The sequence below is a fragment of the Sinocyclocheilus anshuiensis genome, unplaced genomic scaffold, assembly GCF_001515605.1.
Source record: "Sinocyclocheilus anshuiensis isolate Anshui unplaced genomic scaffold, SAMN03320099.WGS_v1.1 scaffold1483, whole genome shotgun sequence".
Taxonomy (NCBI): domain Eukaryota; kingdom Metazoa; phylum Chordata; class Actinopteri; order Cypriniformes; family Cyprinidae; genus Sinocyclocheilus; species Sinocyclocheilus anshuiensis.
In genome coordinates, this window is record NW_015554157.1 from 19,181 (window position 1) to 37,707 (window position 18,527).

The following is an 18,527-nucleotide window of genomic DNA, read 5'->3' on the forward strand; positions in this document are numbered from 1 at the left end:
AATAAGCTTCAGGCTGAAGGGAAAGTAAATTTACGTCTGTACTGAGTAGAATGCAGAAGAAGAAATTTCAACACACTTCAGCAATACAAAAAGACACGCAAATGTTCGTCTAGAGTATTTTTTGCTTATTAGTATGGTTGAACTGGATCATCGAAGGTCAGAAGCAAAGACATTGGTTAATAGAATGGGATTAAATGCATAAAGGATATTTGTGATGTTTAACATTTAATTATTGCAGGTTTGCTTCATATTCTGAGTTGCATTATTTGTATTCATTTTGAGGAATACTGAATCTGTGTTTTTTTGTGTGAGTGAGATGAATTAATGCATATTCATATTTATTTTAGAACTACAGTAACATCTTCTGATTTCTCTCAACATGGGGACAGGAGAGCTGTCAATCAATAAATTGGAAAAAAAGTAACTTGCGTTACTTATTTGAAAAAGTAACTCAGATATTCTCTTGTAAATTAAAAAGTAATGCGTTACTTTACTAGTTACTTGAAAAAAGTAATCTGATTACGTAACTCGCGTTACTTGTAATGCGTTACCCCCAACACTGACTATATGTTTATACGTGAAATACCGGAGGGGACGTTGGATGGTGTAACGTGGGACGTAATGACGTGTGCCATTAATCGAACTATGTACTGTAACAGGTAAAACTAGAACATGAAATTAATATTCTAAAAGCAACTCATGTAAACACCATAATCATAATATTGGCTTATTTAGAATAAGGTAAATAATTAGATTACTGATGTCCATGTAAACGTAGTCATTGTCTACTTGTGATTGAATCGATGTAAATGTGTCTTAATACCAGGTGTAAACAGGGCCAGCGACTCATCTGGAGATGAACTTTTCTGAAGTTATGATGCAAATATCATACTTGCAAAACTACAAGTTATTTCCAATGTTTACTGCTTTAAACAGTGGTGCCTAATCCTGTTCCCTAGACTTTAGATCCAGCTTCAATTAAAGACAGCTGACCCACCAAATCAAGGTCTTCAGGATACTAGAAACTTCTTAGCTGCATCTGAAATCACATACTACATAGTCATAGCACTGAATTTGGTTTGAACCTTACTTTGGGACCATTAAAAAAAGAAAAATGTTATAAAAAAGTATAAAGTATAAATATGGATAGTATGAATGAAATCCAGATGTACTACATTTGAATGTGAGCTTGCCGTCGATTGCTGTCGAAAAGTTTAAGCGGACAAAGTAATTGGAGAAGTTTGGCATACAGTATGTCTCCAGAGAGAAGTCTGTCATTTCACAAAAAGTTATGACATGGATTAAAAATTACTAAGTAAAATAAAAATATCAATAAAAACATGCATGGATGAATAATCCATGCATTTAAAAAACGAATTTTCATTTCATGCTGACTTTAAGGGTCAGGGAAAGGGTGGAGCCTCTGCTTTTGGAACAAACTTACAGTAGAAGTGGATTTAAGGGGGGGGATGCTACAAAACGCCAGTTGAGGCCACTTCAAGCTGCACACATACCCTCAACCCATTTTACCAGAATTTCATGCCAGATTGTCTCATTCAATAGCGAAGGTCTAAAAGCAAACAGACTTCTACAGCAGGTCTGCGTTCTCTCCCCCACCCTTCTCTCTTTGTGCCAAACTGGTGTATTAATAGAAGCAGATGGTGGGTTTGTTCATTGATGTTGCATCTGGTTGTTCCTGACTGAACTTTCTCTACTGTGCCGCACCATTTCCTGTCCCGCCATACCTCAGAATGGCTGCCCATCCCACATGTACACATTCTTCCTCTCTTCTGGATTGGATGGCGATTCTCCTTTGCCTCTCCTTTTTCTTTGCCTCTTGTCCTGCCATGTAGATGTGGTGAGATTCTCATACACTTGAAAGTGAAGTCGGTGTCTCTGAAGTCTCTCACCTGGCCCGTCCTCATTGTATTGGGCAGAGTTGTGTGCAGGCCAGCTCTGAGAGATCTGATGTCTGTGTGTTTGGTGAATGAGAGATCAAATGCATTTTACCGCTGCACTTTTACTTGCTCCAGCACTCTCTGGCCTGTTCACATCAGATATTAAGAATGACTGTGTCAGCAAATGTGAAAAAAAACCCAGTGGAATTTAGATGTTGTTATACAGACTGTTTAATGCAGCTCAGAGGTGGCTTGAATGCATTTACACTGCATTTGCATTAATAATGCTTTGAGATTTTTATTCCGCGTGAACATGACATTTCGAGACACACACTTCTAGGTAAAGGCGATTCCCAAACACTAACAGTGTGAATGTAGCCATAGCCAGAAAGAAGAAGAAAAAAAGAAAAAACTGGCTGAATTAGACATGGTGGAGGCTGCTGGAGTCTTTCAGTCCCGGATGTGTCTGGGATGTAGGTGTGCATTTGCTTTTCACCTCTTTTCTTCATTCCCTCAGTCAGAGACACTCTGGAGACATGAGAGACAATCACAGGCTGTGACTCACAGGCTAAATGTCCAGAGTACTCACTGTAAATTAAACAACCTCTGCTTAGCGCCTATACCTGACACCTCTAAGGCATTCACACAATCTGTCATCTTTTGTCTGCCACGATCAAGAATCTTAATGTGCTCTTATCTGCAGAATTACCTTGATAGTCAGTGCTAAAGCGTTTGCCAATTTTACGTGTGTGGGAAACGTTTTTGTGACTCCCATCTCTCCATTTAAACAAACACGTGCACATACACACCTCTGTCAACACTCCTCACCCCCTCTTTCTCTTCCCAAAGCCTTGCGTCATTGTGAGAGAGGCTGTCTCCCTTCTTCCCCACGCTTCATGGCCTCAGCCTGTCTGTCTGATAATATCAGGCTCTCGGAGATTAGCTCCCATGAGGGTGTTGTTAAACTGGTTACCTCAACCTACCATGTTTTGCTGTCTAGCTGTAAGCTATCTCCCACTTAACAAGCTGGAGTGTGTCGGTTCTCTGATAGCACAGTCTTCATTGTCCTTTCTGTGCACTATGTGTCCAGGACTCAACAGCCTTATTGTGTTACAGCAGCACAAGGTGCAATTTTAGGCACAACCGTCACTTAGCAATCAGGCCGTGTGAAGGAGCGATAATAGACCTGGCAAAAGAACATTGTGGGACAGGGGAATAAAAAATAGCTTGTTCTTCTTAGAACTTTGTAACCCACGCCACCACCCAGTCATTAAGGAACACAGTGCTTAATTCATGTACATCTTAAGACGTTATGTTCAGAATGCTTAAGACTTAATGTGCATACTTGCTAGATTCTGTCCCAGCGATGGTGGTCCAGTCAGACTAGGGATGTCACTGTGGTCGAGGGCTCTCATGTGAGGTACGACCAGCTGACAAATTCCTGTCTAAGCATTGGAAACGCAGCTGTATATATATTTCTCCTAAAGTCTTGTAAAAAAAAAAAAAAAAAAACTCCTAGAGCATACTGTAGTTTACATACCAACAAATAATCTTGTGGCAAAGTACACATAGTAGTACTGAGAAATAAATTTTTAACATTTTTTTCATGCCTAAAGTCAGTGGGGGTAGTTATGACTGGTGCTTGCTAAGGCATGCATCATTATTACTATTACTCATACCAGTGTTTTCTACTAAATTTATCCACCCTTCACTCAATCTCTCTTATCTATATATATATATATTTTTGTGCAATATTTCCCCATTGTAAATAGTGAAAATTATATATTAATTAATTATATAATAATTGGTAACACTTTACAATAAGGTTCCATTAGTTAATGTTAATGTATTAACCAACATGAACAAACAATGAACAATACATTTATTACAGTATTTATTAACAGTATTAGTTAACTAATGTGACTAATGAACCTTATTGTAAAGTATTACCTAATAATTACATATTAAAATACTGAAATATTGTTTTAAGGTTTTTATATTATCAAAACTGTTGCAAAAAGGAGACAAAAAATGACAATCCAATATAGTAAGCAGAAGCTCCAACTGTACATGCTTGATGCGCGAGAACAAATCTCATTGGTTCTCACACATCAAGCAAGCAAGTTTGAGTGTCCATTTACCATATTTGATGTGCTGTATGTATGTGTGTTCATATATGTGAATAAAAGCCTAAATTAAATCTGTTCATCAAAATGCGATCATCAGAAGACTTGGATTAAATTGCTTGATTCAAATGGATTATATTTATGATGTCTTTATTCACTTTTAAAGCTTGAAAATTTTGGTTGTGTGTACTTTCAATGGACAGAGAAAAATGGTAAATGAATATTAAAGTTAAATGAGAAAAATGAATATTAAAGACAGTTTCATTCGTTTTCTGGAGATGAACAAAAGTCTTATGTGTTTGAAATGACATGAGGGTGAGTAAATGATGTTTTAATTTTTGAATGAACTATACTTTTAATGTTGATTCCAGAGTATGTGAGCAGAGTGGAGTGGGAGAGGAGCGAGGAGTGGAGCGGCGTGATTTTTGATTTTATGCCAACAGCCCATAATACAACTGCATTTTATCAAGAATTCACGCATTATCATTAACTAGCTTGACAGAGTTAATTTCTCAAGCATGTTTGTTCGTAGCATGTGGATACTCAATATTGATTGGGTGAATTCACTTTTTAAACAGTTTATTGTACAGGTAGTTAATCTCCGCTCTACACTAATGTGCTGCTACATTGCTGCACACAACGCACAAGCTTAGGGGTGGGCGATATGGCAAAAATATCATATCACGTTTTTTTTTTTAGAAATATCACGATTCACGGTTTTATCATGATTCTTTGTCATGTTGGTTTTATTATTTTGCAAGTTGTCTGAGCATTATAGCCAAACTAATTTCCCTATTATAAAGACAAAGCCTTTCAAGGTAACAAAATGTAAAAAAAGAATGGCGGATATTTAGGCCAAAGTGGGTAAAGATAAAAATATTTGTAATTATTTTATATTTGTTATTAAAAAATAAGAACAAAGATACACATTACAAATACACATAATATACAAATAAAACAAACAGTGTTTTATTTTTAGGTACAATACTGTAGGTGTATTTAGCAGGAGCATTCAAGAAATTGAATGAACAAATATAAGAATACAACACTATATAGATTGATTCCTATTAAAGCAACTGTATTACATTTTTTTATATTTCTCTTTGTGTTTTGTTGTTTTATTAACATTAAAGAAATATTTCACCCAAAAATAAAAATTCTGTCATCTGTCTGTCAATTCTGTCATAGTGTTTTATTTTTATACCATCATTTACTCACTCAAAAGTTGTTTTAAACCTGAATGAGTTTCTTTCTTCTGCTGAACATAAAAGTTATTTTGAAGAATGTGGGAAACCAAACAGTTGCTGGGCCCCAGTGACTTCCATAGTATTTTTTCCTACTATCAAAGTCAGTGTGGACCAGCAACTGTTTGGTTACCCACATTCTTCAAAATATCTTCTTTTGTGTTCAGCAGAAGAAATAAATTAATAGCTACAGGTTTAGGACAACATGTGAGTAAATAATGACAGAAATTAAATTTTAGGGTGAACTATCCCTTTAAGGACAGTCGGCAGCATGTTTAGTTCTGTCCCGTTAAGAGCTGCACGCATCTAATATACAGGAACGCATCTGTTTTTCTCTCAACTGTTTAATTTCATTTTAGACATAACCAACTAAGTCTATATGTAAACATTGTGTGTTTTGACAGTATTAGCTCAAAAGATAACTTAGTTCAGAAATTAGGGTGAACTATCCCTTTAACTAAGGACAGTCGGCAGCATGTTTACTTCTGTCCCTTTAAGAGCTGCACGCATCTAATATACAGGAACGCATCTGTTTTTCTCTCAACTGTTTAATTTCATTTTAGACATAACCAACTAAGTCTATATGTAAACATTGTGTGTTTTGACAGTATTAGCTCAAAAGATAACTTAGTTCAGAAATCAGGCGTTGTTTGACAGGGTTTTTAGTGCGCACGCTTCGGGTACATGCTTAGAGAAAGCGCACGTCAGAACAGCGCGTGAATGAAACATTTAACCGGCAAGGCTTTACAGCACATGCAAATAATGTACTTTTGTGATTGCGAATAAGTGCAGTGTCCCGTGAGAGTAACTCTACCGCTGAATTAACACTGATGTGAATGTAGTATGTGGTGTTGTAGGCCTACAGTATATTGAGGCGGAGTCGCCAGAACTGCAGCTGATAGAATGTGCGCTGTAGCACGATACTACGATATTTCTTCAAAAGCAGATCGTGGAGACATTTTTATCGTCCACGATCAAAAATCGTCATATCGCACACCCCTATACAAGCTCGCACATAACATACAGATTGCACGCACATAGAAACATTCAGAAAATTATTTTCAATGCTGTCCTGTGATTTATCAGCTTAAAAGCAGAAAAGCTACAGCATATTCTTTCTGTTTCTGAAGTACCTATAACCCTCAGCTTCACCATAGTAGAGAGACGCTGCACAGACAAGCGAGTTAAACAGTCATTTAATATAGACGTGGGCTAATTGTAGTGTTCCAATAAACCACGTTAAAACTATTCTTCTAGTATTGTGTATTTATTTTTCATTTAATATAAGTTCTGAACAGAACTTTGTGATATTTCAAAACATACTGAAATACTTTTGCCACAAATTTCAACATGCAACAAAGGCGACGCCGTGTTTCTGATCAGTTGAGCGAGGAGCGGGAAATGCTGAACCCGGAGCGGATTCCGTTGTGATTATTTAATGCATGGAGTGCGGAGGAGAAATTGTTGCTGCTCCACTCCACTCACATTGATTCAGTAAGCAACTTCAGTGCTGACTGATTTAGTCCTGTATCTTATGAGTTTGTAAGTCTTACAAATAATTAATTAATAGTCCAACAATTAATGAACAGAATTGGCTCAAAAGTGTCATTTGCTTGTGAATCAGACTAAATTCGTACAGTTGTTTGTGTTTTTGTATGACTGCAAATTACCCTAAATCATACAGCTTGTTGAGAAGAGATGTTGTTACTTTTCTAAATGATTTTGGTTTTTAACAGTTACACTGATGGAGGGACCCAAGCATTTTTGAGACTTCAGGTGTTTTTGTTGTTGTTTACATAAGCCAGTTAGCAATCACCCAGAGCACCCTAGCAACCACCCATAATACTAACAACATATCAACCCTTATTTACCATGCAGAGCACCATAGAAAAATTTAAAGATTTAATTTATCATTTGTAAAACAGATTTGTAAGTAATTTCCCACTCTCTGTGCCGCCGCTGTGGTGGTCTCAGTATGCCAGTACTCTGTTATTCCTGGAGTGCTACATCAGAGGCTGGGCCGATGGCTGGAGCCACCTGGTCCTGGCTGAGATCCAGCAGGCGACGGCAGTGCCAGAGCGGGAGGGAGGCACGGGCCCGTCTGCAGGGGTGTGGGTGGCCTGGTGGGCAGCTCAGTCAGCAGCAGTATTGCTCTGTGCCCCAAGGTGGTCTGTACTCTGCCTTTTGGTGGTCTTACTTAGTTTCCCGTTCTTGCTGTTTGTTAGTGATTCAGCTCGAGTCACACACTTCAAAGCCAGTTACAGTCTCTTTCTCTTTCTCTCACTTGCTCTCTCTCACACTGTTTCTACACATTTACAAGACATACAAACATCCAACCAACCCCTCCTGACCTCCACATCCCTCCTTAGATAAGCACCAGCTATCTATCCAATGCTACAGCTCCTTTCATTCAGTTTTTTTTGTCTTTCTTTCAGCCTAAAATCTGATCAGACCAAAAAGCATACCATTAATTGCATTTAAAAAAAAAAAAAGGTTTGCTGTGCCTGTTACAATTGCAGCCTTTCTCACAAATCGCACAAATTTAGTCGTGCAGATATAATCAAACGAATCCATATCATGATTTTTTCAGTATTATTTGATTAATCGTGTAGCAAAGAAAACTGGCCAACCAATAAGATTTTTGCACTTATGGTCAAGTGCCAGTGTATTTGGTGTTTTCTGATAAACACCAGAGTGAAAAAATCTGAACAGTTGTTTGAAAACATGTAAATACCATTGGACATCAGAAACAGAAAGTTGCAGTGAATTTGTGTTTTCTTTCAGCTACCGTTTATTTCGCATTGGCCTGAATAGACAGTTTGCATGTGAAAATCCGAATTTTCATGCCAAATATTTGTAAGTGTGAACAGGCCTTCACTCTTGAAGCGTCACAGTTGTTTTTGGGGGCAGGGTCACAGCGAGGGCAGAGGTGAGAGAGATGTAACAAAAGGCTGAATGCTGCGGCGTCAGCCTGAGCTTTTGGAGTGTGCTTGACTGTTGGGTCTCTCTCTCTAAAGGTGTAATTTCAGTCAGCACAGTTCAGTGCACCTTGAGTGGCCTCTCTCCTCAACGGCCAGCTGTACTGGCCGGCATCCTGTGTCCATTCTACATTCAAGCCAGCGGTTAGCCTGCTGGATGGTTCAAAGTCAGTGTTGTGTAGACAGCAGAGGGCATATAAGAGCACTTTTGTGGCGGAAACATCACACATCGACTTCCCAGCACAGAAAGGACAAATTCTAGAGCAATGAAGGCTTTTATCAGGATGAACCTGAGAGGGATGAATGAAATCCCGTGGGTCCGGATAAGCACTTATTAGCGAGTCCAGGCTAACAGACTCCCCCTCTTCCTGTTCTTTTGCTATGTATACATTCATACACATCTTTAATCATTTATACAGCAGGAAGAAGAGGGAGTGGGTTAATGAAACGGATGTGGGCTCTTGGAAGGCTCGCTGGGTGTTGGTTTTGGCGGTTAATCATACTGTCATCTTGAGACTGTCTCTACTCGTGAACCTCTGCTTGCCTGGTGTGAGTTGACGAGGACAACAATCGAGCTGAGGGGTCAGAGGTCACGAGTGAGTGAGTAGTGAGCAGAGTTTGATAGGCACATTTGTTGAGCCGTGTCTGTCTGCGTCACAGTTCTGCTCTCTGTGCTGCGTCTGCAGAAAATTGACTCGTTGTTCCTCAGAAGCCACGCTGAGCGAATGAAGCATTACCTCACAGGAACACTGTGCCCTTTAACAGAGCTGCATTCTTACTCAACCTTGACTGAGATCAACTGAACACAATCTGTCCTTGGACAAATGACATTGTCTAAGTTTCACATTTGCTAAACTCAGACTGGTACGATTCCAGATTTAATCAGACTCTTTCATGACATTAAAAAAAGTAAGAATTATTGCTTTAATCCAAGTAAATTATACATATCGACAGAGTGCCTTTTACAGTTCTGGCCAGGTTATCATGAACTAAAACTAAAATTAAAACCATTTTGGTTACATGAAATAAAATAACTTAAACAAAAGAATATATAAATTAAACTTATTTTATTTCATCTTTGCCAAAACATCTTTCTTAATTTTCTTTCAGTTGAACTTGATTAGTAAAATAACTAAAACTGAAAAAAAAAAAAATTAATAAGAACTAAATTTAAAATGTTTAAAAAAAATAGTTAAAAATAAAAACAAAAACTAATACAAATCACAAAACAACAACATTACTAAAACTTTAATTAAAATGAAAATGGAAATGAAAAATATGATAATAAAAACTAATTCAAAATATTAAGAGCTAATAAGGGCTAAAACAGTAATCAATGATATTAAAATAGCATTGGTTCTGACAATTTATTTCCCCAACATGTTCATATCTATTTGTGTTTTGATGTCAAAACCAAAGGAAAACAATGTGGTTTGCTTGTCTTGTTGGGTTTTTTTCCTCAGTTTTTCTATATAAGAAAACATACTAACATAGAGCAATAATAATAAAAAATATTTTAATATTATTGAAAAGTTGTTTTTATATAAATCTCAAATTTCAGATAAAAATATTAATACAAAATGATTAAACAAATAAATAAATACCGGCTAATCGAAAACAAAATAAAATCTATTTAACTGTGATTAAAATGCTAATCACAGTTATCAGCATTGCGTATTTAATTTTTCAATTTTGATTCCTTCGATTACAATATTATTAATATTACAATATTATAATAATATTATTATATAATACGATATGACACACAAAATGTACTCAGTTATAACTGCAATGTAAATGCGTTGTTAATCAATTTAGCCATTTTGTGCCTTTAAACAAAAGACATGGATGCCAACAGTTTAACCTGTGTTGATTTGATCAATTCTTGATTAAACTAAAATTAGCAACCTGGGATGCTTTATTGTCCAGAAGGTGTGATCGTTAGTAAGCTGCTGTCATCAGAGGCGTCGTGTTTTGTCCTTGTCAAGCTGCAGCTAAGCTGTGTGTTCTCTGGACTGTAATGTACTGTATGGATGGCCCCTTGACCTCTGGGCTTGTGGGAGCAACTATGGCCTCTGTCTCACACTAATTTTGGCACTGCATTAACAACAAGTTGTTATCCAAACCTCTTAACCCCTTCTAAGTATGTCTGGTGTGCAACCAGGTAAGGTCAACCCCCAACACTGAGCTTCGTGTAGAGATACCAGCCCTGTGCCATGTGGAGCAGGAGACAGCCGTACACACTTCCTCTGAATTCTTGATAAAGCTATGTCTGGGCTTCTCAGGAAGTAGGATATAAGGGTCTGTTGTGCTAGAGATTATGCGGCTGACCGTGTAGCAATATGGAAGCCACTCTGTTAAACATTTCCCATGTTGTCAGAACTGATACTTGCACCTTGTCTACATCAGACACGAACAGCAAAAAATAAAACTGCTTCCATAATAATTACGCATCTGTTGTGTTACTAAAAGACCTGTTACTGTCCATTGTTTCATTAATATCAATGAAACAATTATATTAACAATAAAAAGAGAAAACTAAGCACTGCTCTTTTTATTACTATGTTCTTTAGTACTGACTTGGATAATAATTTTTTTTGTTCAATAGATCCACCTTTGAAGATGTTTCATTATTCATTAAGGAACTTTTGCAACATTGACAGTTATTTAACAAAACGTTGAACTCATTTGATCTGAATAATGACACTATTGTCTTCTTTAGAGCTGCTTTATAGCTGGACAGAATTTGTGTCGTAATTTATGAACTTTGTAACATCGACACTGCCATTGAACTGAACCGAATAAACATTGAAATGACTTGACTTCAATAATGACAGTTGTCTTCAGTAGAGCTGTTTTAGTTGAAATTGATGTCATTTTATATTTGTTGACATTTTACAACACTGCTATCTTCCTGTTTATTTCTGTGAAACAATCTGAATTGTATAAAGCGCTATATAAATAAATGTGACCTGAGTCTACTTGTTTTCATTTAAGTATGTATATTTTTAATTCTATTAATATTTATTTATATTTATTACTTTAAATATGTTTAATTCTATATTTTATATTTCTATTATTAATGTTATAATTTAATTTATATTTGTATTTCTTTTCTTTATTTCAAACAAATGAAGTGTTCATTAGCATATTAATTTTGCTGTGTTATTTGACTGGTTTTGGTATCTACTACTGAAATTTTTGTATTTCAGTATCAACCTTTCAGGTATCAATGTTGCTTTATTTCATTCTCAGTAAAGTTAGGAAGTTAGAAGGCTAACCGCCCTCTTTTTATCTCGTGGTCGATGAGAGACCACCCATTTGACTCCACCATTTCCTTTTTTTTCTCCTGCTTGAGTCTGCACTGCTGGCTCTGTCTCTCTGCACTTGTGCACATGTGCTCATTGCGTATGAGATGAGTTGGCAGAGTAACCAGTGACGATGGTTTACGGAAAGAGTGCTCTGCAGGAACAGTCTGCAGAGACTGAACTGCTGGCAGCATGTGATCTTCTGTTCAAACACACACAGCTTGCTTTAGTTCTCCCTTCTGCAGTCGTAAAGCAGACCAAGTGAAAAGCCCCTCACTGGGGGCCTGACGCACTAAACACCCCCAACCTCTGCGGGAGTCAAAGGGGCCATGTGCACCTCCTCAGAGAGCTTTTGCTGTCTCACTATGTATGTTAACATACAGACAAATTTCCTGCCTTGCACGCTTTGTAAGAGAATTCTGTTATATGTGACCCTGGACCACAAAACCAGTCATAAGGGTCAATTTTTCGAAATTGAGATTTATACATCACCTGAAAGCTGAATAAATAAGCTTTCCATTGATGTATGGTTTGTTAGGATAGGACAATATTTGGTCGAGATACAACTATTTGAAAATCTGGAATCTGAGGTTTAATATATTTACAGTAGGAGATTTACAAAATATCATCATGGAACATGATCTTTACTTAATATCCTAATGATTTTTGGCATAAAAGAAAAATCTATAATTTTGACCCATACAATGTATTTTTGGCTATTGCTACAAATATACCCCAGCGAATTAAGACTGGTTTTGTGGTCCAGGGTCACATATGTAGTTCATGAATCACGGGACTTAAATGATGTGTAACTTTGATCTTCTGCTGGCTGCTCATAGTAAACGAAGCAAAGTGCATGTCAATATCAACTTTCATTTCTTTTCAATCCAGGTCTGTGAAGATAATCGAAGATGTCGTCTAAGATGCAAAGCTCTAATAATATAGCCCAGGCCAGAAGGACTGTTCAACAGCTACGGGTAGAAGCTAACCTAGAGAGAATAAAGGTAAGTGTAATGTTCATTTCACTTAGAAAAATGTACTGTGGCATACCATGGTATTACTGTCAAAATACTGTGTTACACATTTGGACACTCTTGATTGAATGTATGTTTCTCATGATCCTAAAGACGATTTGAAAAGGTCAATAAATTGTGCCTTTGCATGAATATCTTTACAAAACTGACATTTTAATTCAATTAAAAAATAAAATAAATAAATAAATACAGCCGTTTGTGAAGGGAAAATAGCCAAGATATGTATAGCGTACTTGGAAACTCCTTCAAGACTTCAAGAAATGGCATTCAAAGTGGCACTTCATGAATTTGTTTGAGAAAATAAGTATGCAGAGCAGTAAATCTAGAAAATGGATGGCTTGCAGAAGCTAAATTATAGGATATTTATAATTTTTTTGCTCAATATAAATTCCTGTACTTCCATTTGCGTTATTTTTTAGGGCTGTCAGTTTAATATTTTAGTGCATTTTATTTTTGTTTTTTTACCACATAACAAATTCATCCCTTGAAAAACCTTTGGCCTTTTTAGCTAGGATGCTAAGAGAGCCTCCCTACCTACCTTGAAGTGCCACCTGAATGCCAATCTGTAGTCAGCGTGGTTCCAATTGACACTACAGGCTGCACTAGATTTACACAACACTTTCAACTGAAGACAAGAAGCTTTTTGTGTGTTTTGGCTGTTCATTTACAAGACAATAGCATTTTGGGGGCTTGAAAAATGCAAACTTTTGAAAACGGGTTTCAAAGTGCAAGTTTTTGAAAACAATACCATTATCGTCTCCGTGTAAACTACAGAAACACAAATTTGTGAAAACAGTGACATTATGCGCATGCAGGCCTGGCATACATAATACAGCGTTTTTAGTCTTTTTTCACTGATCCGTGTGAACAGGGATCATTTTGACAACGTTGTCGTCTGTACGCGAAACTTTTTAAAAATGCAAGGGAAAAACTTTTCAGTCTTTCAGTCTTTTGCTGTCATGTAAATGTATCTTTAGACTTTTAATCTTGAAACAGAATCTTAAATATGGAGCAGCCACAGATAGACAAACTGAAAAATTGTGCTGGTAGAATGCAAGAATGCCTTGGGTGAACAGCCCCTAAGTCTAACTTGATTGTAAATTGGACTGTAGACCACTTATAGGCTTATGCTCAGTGATGAGGTTCATACTTCACTGCTTAGACAGAAACAGTTGAAATATTCTCCTTTTGTGTTTTGCTGGAGAACAAATGTCATAGAATTGACAGAATTTTCAGTTTTTTAATGAACTACTCCTTTAACGACAAGTTAATAGTTAATTTAGTTGTACGCTAATCACGCAAATCTGTATGCACTCCTTTCTTCTTAGAAACACAAAAGAAGGTATTTTGAAAAATGTCTCGGTGTTTTTGTCCATACAATCAAAGTCTGTGGGTTTAATATTGCTAGCTTTTCCATCCACATATTTTATGCAAATGTTGGTATATCGCTTAAAAAAACACCAAGATGTGCATAAAATCTTAAAATGCACATATAAAACAACTTATGTTCTCAATTGAGGTGGATATTTTTTTTAAATCCAAAATCCGAATAAAAAAACAATGGAAACATTTACCGAATAAATTCCTCTGTGCACAACAACAACAAAAACCTCACTTTGCCTCAACAGATCATGTGATAGGATAACTGAACTAACCAGCGCACCAATCTCATTGCACACCATCTCAAATGTTATTTTAATAATTTTAAATTGCCTGAGCCAAAGTCCATCATCAAAATGATTTGGTATAATCACCTCCCATAACTTGTTCCCAAACATCAGGCATCTGAATGCAAAATAACATGACAGCGTTTGTTATTGCATTTAATCTGCCGCAAATCATTTATTCTGTAAAAAAAAAGAGCCACAGGCTTCCCCAGTTGCAGAAACTTTCGTTTTAATTATTGATACTTTGCCAGTATTGCAGAAAGTGATGATGGAAACAGGTGACATGGCAATCTTTTTTATTTGCAAATGCAATATTCTAATTTCCTCATAAGTTAAATTCACAACTTTGGATGGAAACATAGCTATTGACATTCATTGCAAGGCCAAAAAAAGCTAAAACAAAAAACAAAAAAAAAAACGTTGAAATATTTTCCTTTTATGTTTTGCATGAATTTTGAATGAACTATCCCTTTAATGACAAATGAATACATTTACAAGTCACAACAATCTAACAATTATTGTTCATATTGTATCTCCTCTTTGCAGGTGTCTAAAGCTTCTGCAGACCTCATGCATTACTGCAGTGAACATGCCAAGTATGATCCTCTTCTAATGGGCATTCCAGCTTCAGAAAACCCTTTTAAAGATAAAAAGCCCTGCACTATATTGTAGTGGGATGCTTGAACTCTTGATGTATGTTTTGATGTTCCCTTTTATTTTATTTTTTAATAGAAAGAATATGATCTTCAAACATTCATTCACTATTCGCCTTAAAATGAGCTAAACCCCAAGCTATTATTTGTATCCACACTAGAAATGTTCCTGTTGTCTATGAAAAGGAGAATCAAAGCTCCTAGTAAACAAATCATTTGTGGTGCAAAGACAAAACCAACCTATGAATGAATTTTTCACTTTAGGGCACAGCACAGATGCGTTATTTGCATTGTGATAGTGTCTACTGATGTGGTTGTGTCTTCTGCAAATAAAGGGTGAGGTCAGAGTGGGCAGCTCTCAGCCGTGCTGGTATCATGAAGCACAGGAAACGATTATTTTTAATGACTGCACTCTTTAATATATATCTGCAGATAAGCAGAGCCTCATCAGCGGTGCTTTGACCCCATCTGATGCTTTTAAAGGCGTCCAGTCACAGGGAGATGTGGGGGGATTGATGTGAGGGCTGTAATGTCAGCTTCACGAATGTGTGAAGGGTGCTTGTGCTCAGTGGAGGAGGAAACAGGTGTCTTTGGAGGCGTCACATTGACGTAATGCTACTCCGGCCCTCCCTCATTAACTGTGTCTGAACAATGGAGTGATACAAAGCTAACCCCTCCTGTCAAATCACTACACGCAAGACTGTGCCCTTTCCTTTTTCTCGCAGTAAACCAAGCAAACTGTATTTCAAAAGTTCAACAACTGCCAAAACCTGCAGATCAGCATTTTAAGAGTAATACAAGGTCATGTGTTCATGCATTTGTACGGAAGTATTGTTTATCTCCCACTTTTTTCTTCTTCTTTTAAGTACTCTTAAAAAAAAAGGTGCCAGGAAGAACCAAAAAGGGGGTTTCACGGCGATGCCATAGAGGAACCATTTTTGGTTCCCTGAAGAACCTTTCATTAAACGGTTCCTTGAAGAACCAATTTTTTCTTAGTGCCATAAAGAACCTTTTTCGGTACTGCAAAGAACCCTTTTCAAAGGTTCTTAAAAGAACCCCTAGCAGTTCTTCATGTCACTTTATTAGGTTCTTTGTGGAACCATTCATGAAAAGGTTCTTTATGGCTCCAATGTAGTTAAACATACAAAGAAAATCCAGGAATAAGAGTAAATGAATGTTTATTCATGCTTTTATCCCTTGTGCCACATAAAATCATATGAATAGGCATCCAGAATTAATAAATTAGATAAACTGCACAAAATCAAACTGAAAACAGCAGAAATACAACAATACAAACAGTACAATATAAAACAGTAGTGCTACTTGTAAGACAAACAGCAGCAACAACAATAAATATGCAACAGACTTAAGATGATTAATTTTAACTACAGGGAATTAAAAACTCTCTGCACAGAGAAACATATTTCTTTCAAAAAGAAAGCCTCGAAAACTGATACATCTTAGGCTCAAGAATTAATTGTAACAATTAATTAAAAACAAATAGGGATAGCGCCACTGTTTTAAAACAAACATCCAAAAGTGATGGAAAGACGGAATAAACTATGAAAATTATCTACAGTGTCGGTTTGAGTGTGTGTGTGCATGTGTGAGAGTGTGTGTGTCTGTGTGAGTGTGTTTGAATGAACTATACCTACAGGGAATTATAAACCCTCTGTACACATATAGGGACCGGTCCAGTCTTTTTGAAAATGAAAGCCTCCAAAAACGACAAGGACTTTCTCAAACATGTTGGGTACGCAACATTGTATATCTGGTACAATGAGTAGAGGAGGCTGACAGCCAGCATTTGTACAGACGTCCTCGTGAGAAACGATTACCAACGGAGTAAATTAGGGCTTAAGAAGCAATTAACTTACTGTCCGAACAGGGATTAATAACGAGTTGCTGTCCGAATAGAGCTTTTGACCCACGTAACACGGAGTCAGAGATGTTATAAATGTGGTTTTCATTAAGTTTGATGGACAAAATGGCGGATAACTACCAGACTAGTCTAACGTTACCGCACTGGATTGAGGTTGATTTTACTATTTAACCACTCACGGCCACACAAACAGAGAACGAATAAACAATGTTTTATTTCAGTACATATGCTATTTATAATGATTCCATGAATTCACTTACCGTTAGCCTTTTGGGGAGACTCAAAAATACCGGACAGTCTTGTCAATGCCTCGAACTGCGGTGAATGGAGCGAAGAAACTTCTCTAAACCTCATTTTGGGCAGATAAGACCATTTAAAATGATTATTTTTCACCAGTTAGAAAAAAACAACAATAAATAACCCTCGATATTTTGTTCTGGCTATTTAAAATATTTAAAATTATATTATTTTTCACCAGTTAGAAACAACAATAAATAACCCTTTATATTTTGTTCTGGCTATTTAAAATATTTAAAATTATATTATTTTTCACCAGTTAGAAACAACGATAAATAACCCTTTATATTTTGTTCTGGCTATTTAAAATAGCTCTATTTATGCACACTTACCGTCGATTTCGGTCACTCTCTGAGGAAACGCATCCTATCAGCGCGTGCGTAACGTAACGAAGTGAAGGGAGCAGGAAGAAACGGCGCGAAGCTGCATTTGGCAAAAAAAGGACAATTTATTCATAAACAAGTTTCTTTCTTATGCAATGATTATGTGTAGCTCTTGAGAAAGTATTTTCACAGATGCTTCTGATTATATGTTTAGTGACAGTCAGAGGTTTGGTGTGTTTGTGCGTGTGGAGGAATGAGCGGCAGGCCGAGACCTGCTCGAAACCTCATTTGGGCAGATAAGACCATTTAAAATTATTATTTTTCACCAGTTAGAAAAAAACAACAATAAATAACCCTCGATATTTTGTTCTGGCTATTTAAAATAGTTCTATGCATGCACACTAGAACCATTTAAGAACCTTTTTTTTAAGAGTGTAGTCAAACAAAAGTTGGGAAACGCTTTACAATAAGGTCCAAATCGTTAAATTTAATGTATTAGGAATCATGAACTAGCAATGATAAGCAAATTTTAACAGCATTTATTACTCTAAATTAATGTTAATTTATAAATATACTGTACTTGTTCATTGTTAATTAATAATATATCAGTTAATGTTAACTAAAACAACTTGAAATGTTACAAATGTATTAGTATGCACTACCATTCAAAAGACTGAGGTCAGTAAGATTTATTTATTTTTTTTTTTTTTAAGAAATGTATACTTATGTTAAGCAACAACACATTAAATTAAATCAAAAGTGATAGTAAAGACATTTATGGTGTTACGAAAAAATTCAAATAAAAATATCAAAGTTTAGAAAATTATTTTAAGCAGATAAATAATAAGAAATGTTTCTTGAATGGTAGTGTATGTAGAAATTAACATTAATCTATTAACTAGCCATTATAGGTTGTACTGTAAAAAAATATTCATAGTTAGTTCATGATACTTTTAAACGTAAAATTTTATTTTATTGCAAAGTGTTACCAAAATGTGTTTGTTTTACCCATTTCTTCATTCTTTAAATGCCTGCTTTCAGTAAATGGGAGGAGATTTCACCTACTCAGAACCTCTGAATTTGCATTAGAATACTTTGTCTTGTGTTATTGCCCTGT

General features: G+C 36.3%; 1 protein-coding gene across 1 annotated transcript in view; it reads left to right on the top strand.

The window, feature by feature from the left end:
- Positions 1-17,915, top strand: part of LOC107670799 (guanine nucleotide-binding protein G(I)/G(S)/G(O) subunit gamma-12-like) — an 18,896-nt gene extending 981 nt beyond the window's left edge. The window contains exons 2-4 of the mRNA XM_016463564.1: positions 12,446-12,558; positions 14,802-15,773; positions 17,844-17,915. Of these exons, the coding sequence (XP_016319050.1) occupies positions 12,466-12,558; positions 14,802-14,927 (219 nt within the window). The 5' untranslated portion in view covers positions 12,446-12,465 and the 3' untranslated portion in view covers positions 14,928-15,773; positions 17,844-17,915. The remainder of the gene's footprint in view (positions 1-12,445; positions 12,559-14,801; positions 15,774-17,843) is intronic.
- The last annotated feature ends 612 nt before the right edge of the window (positions 17,916-18,527 follow it).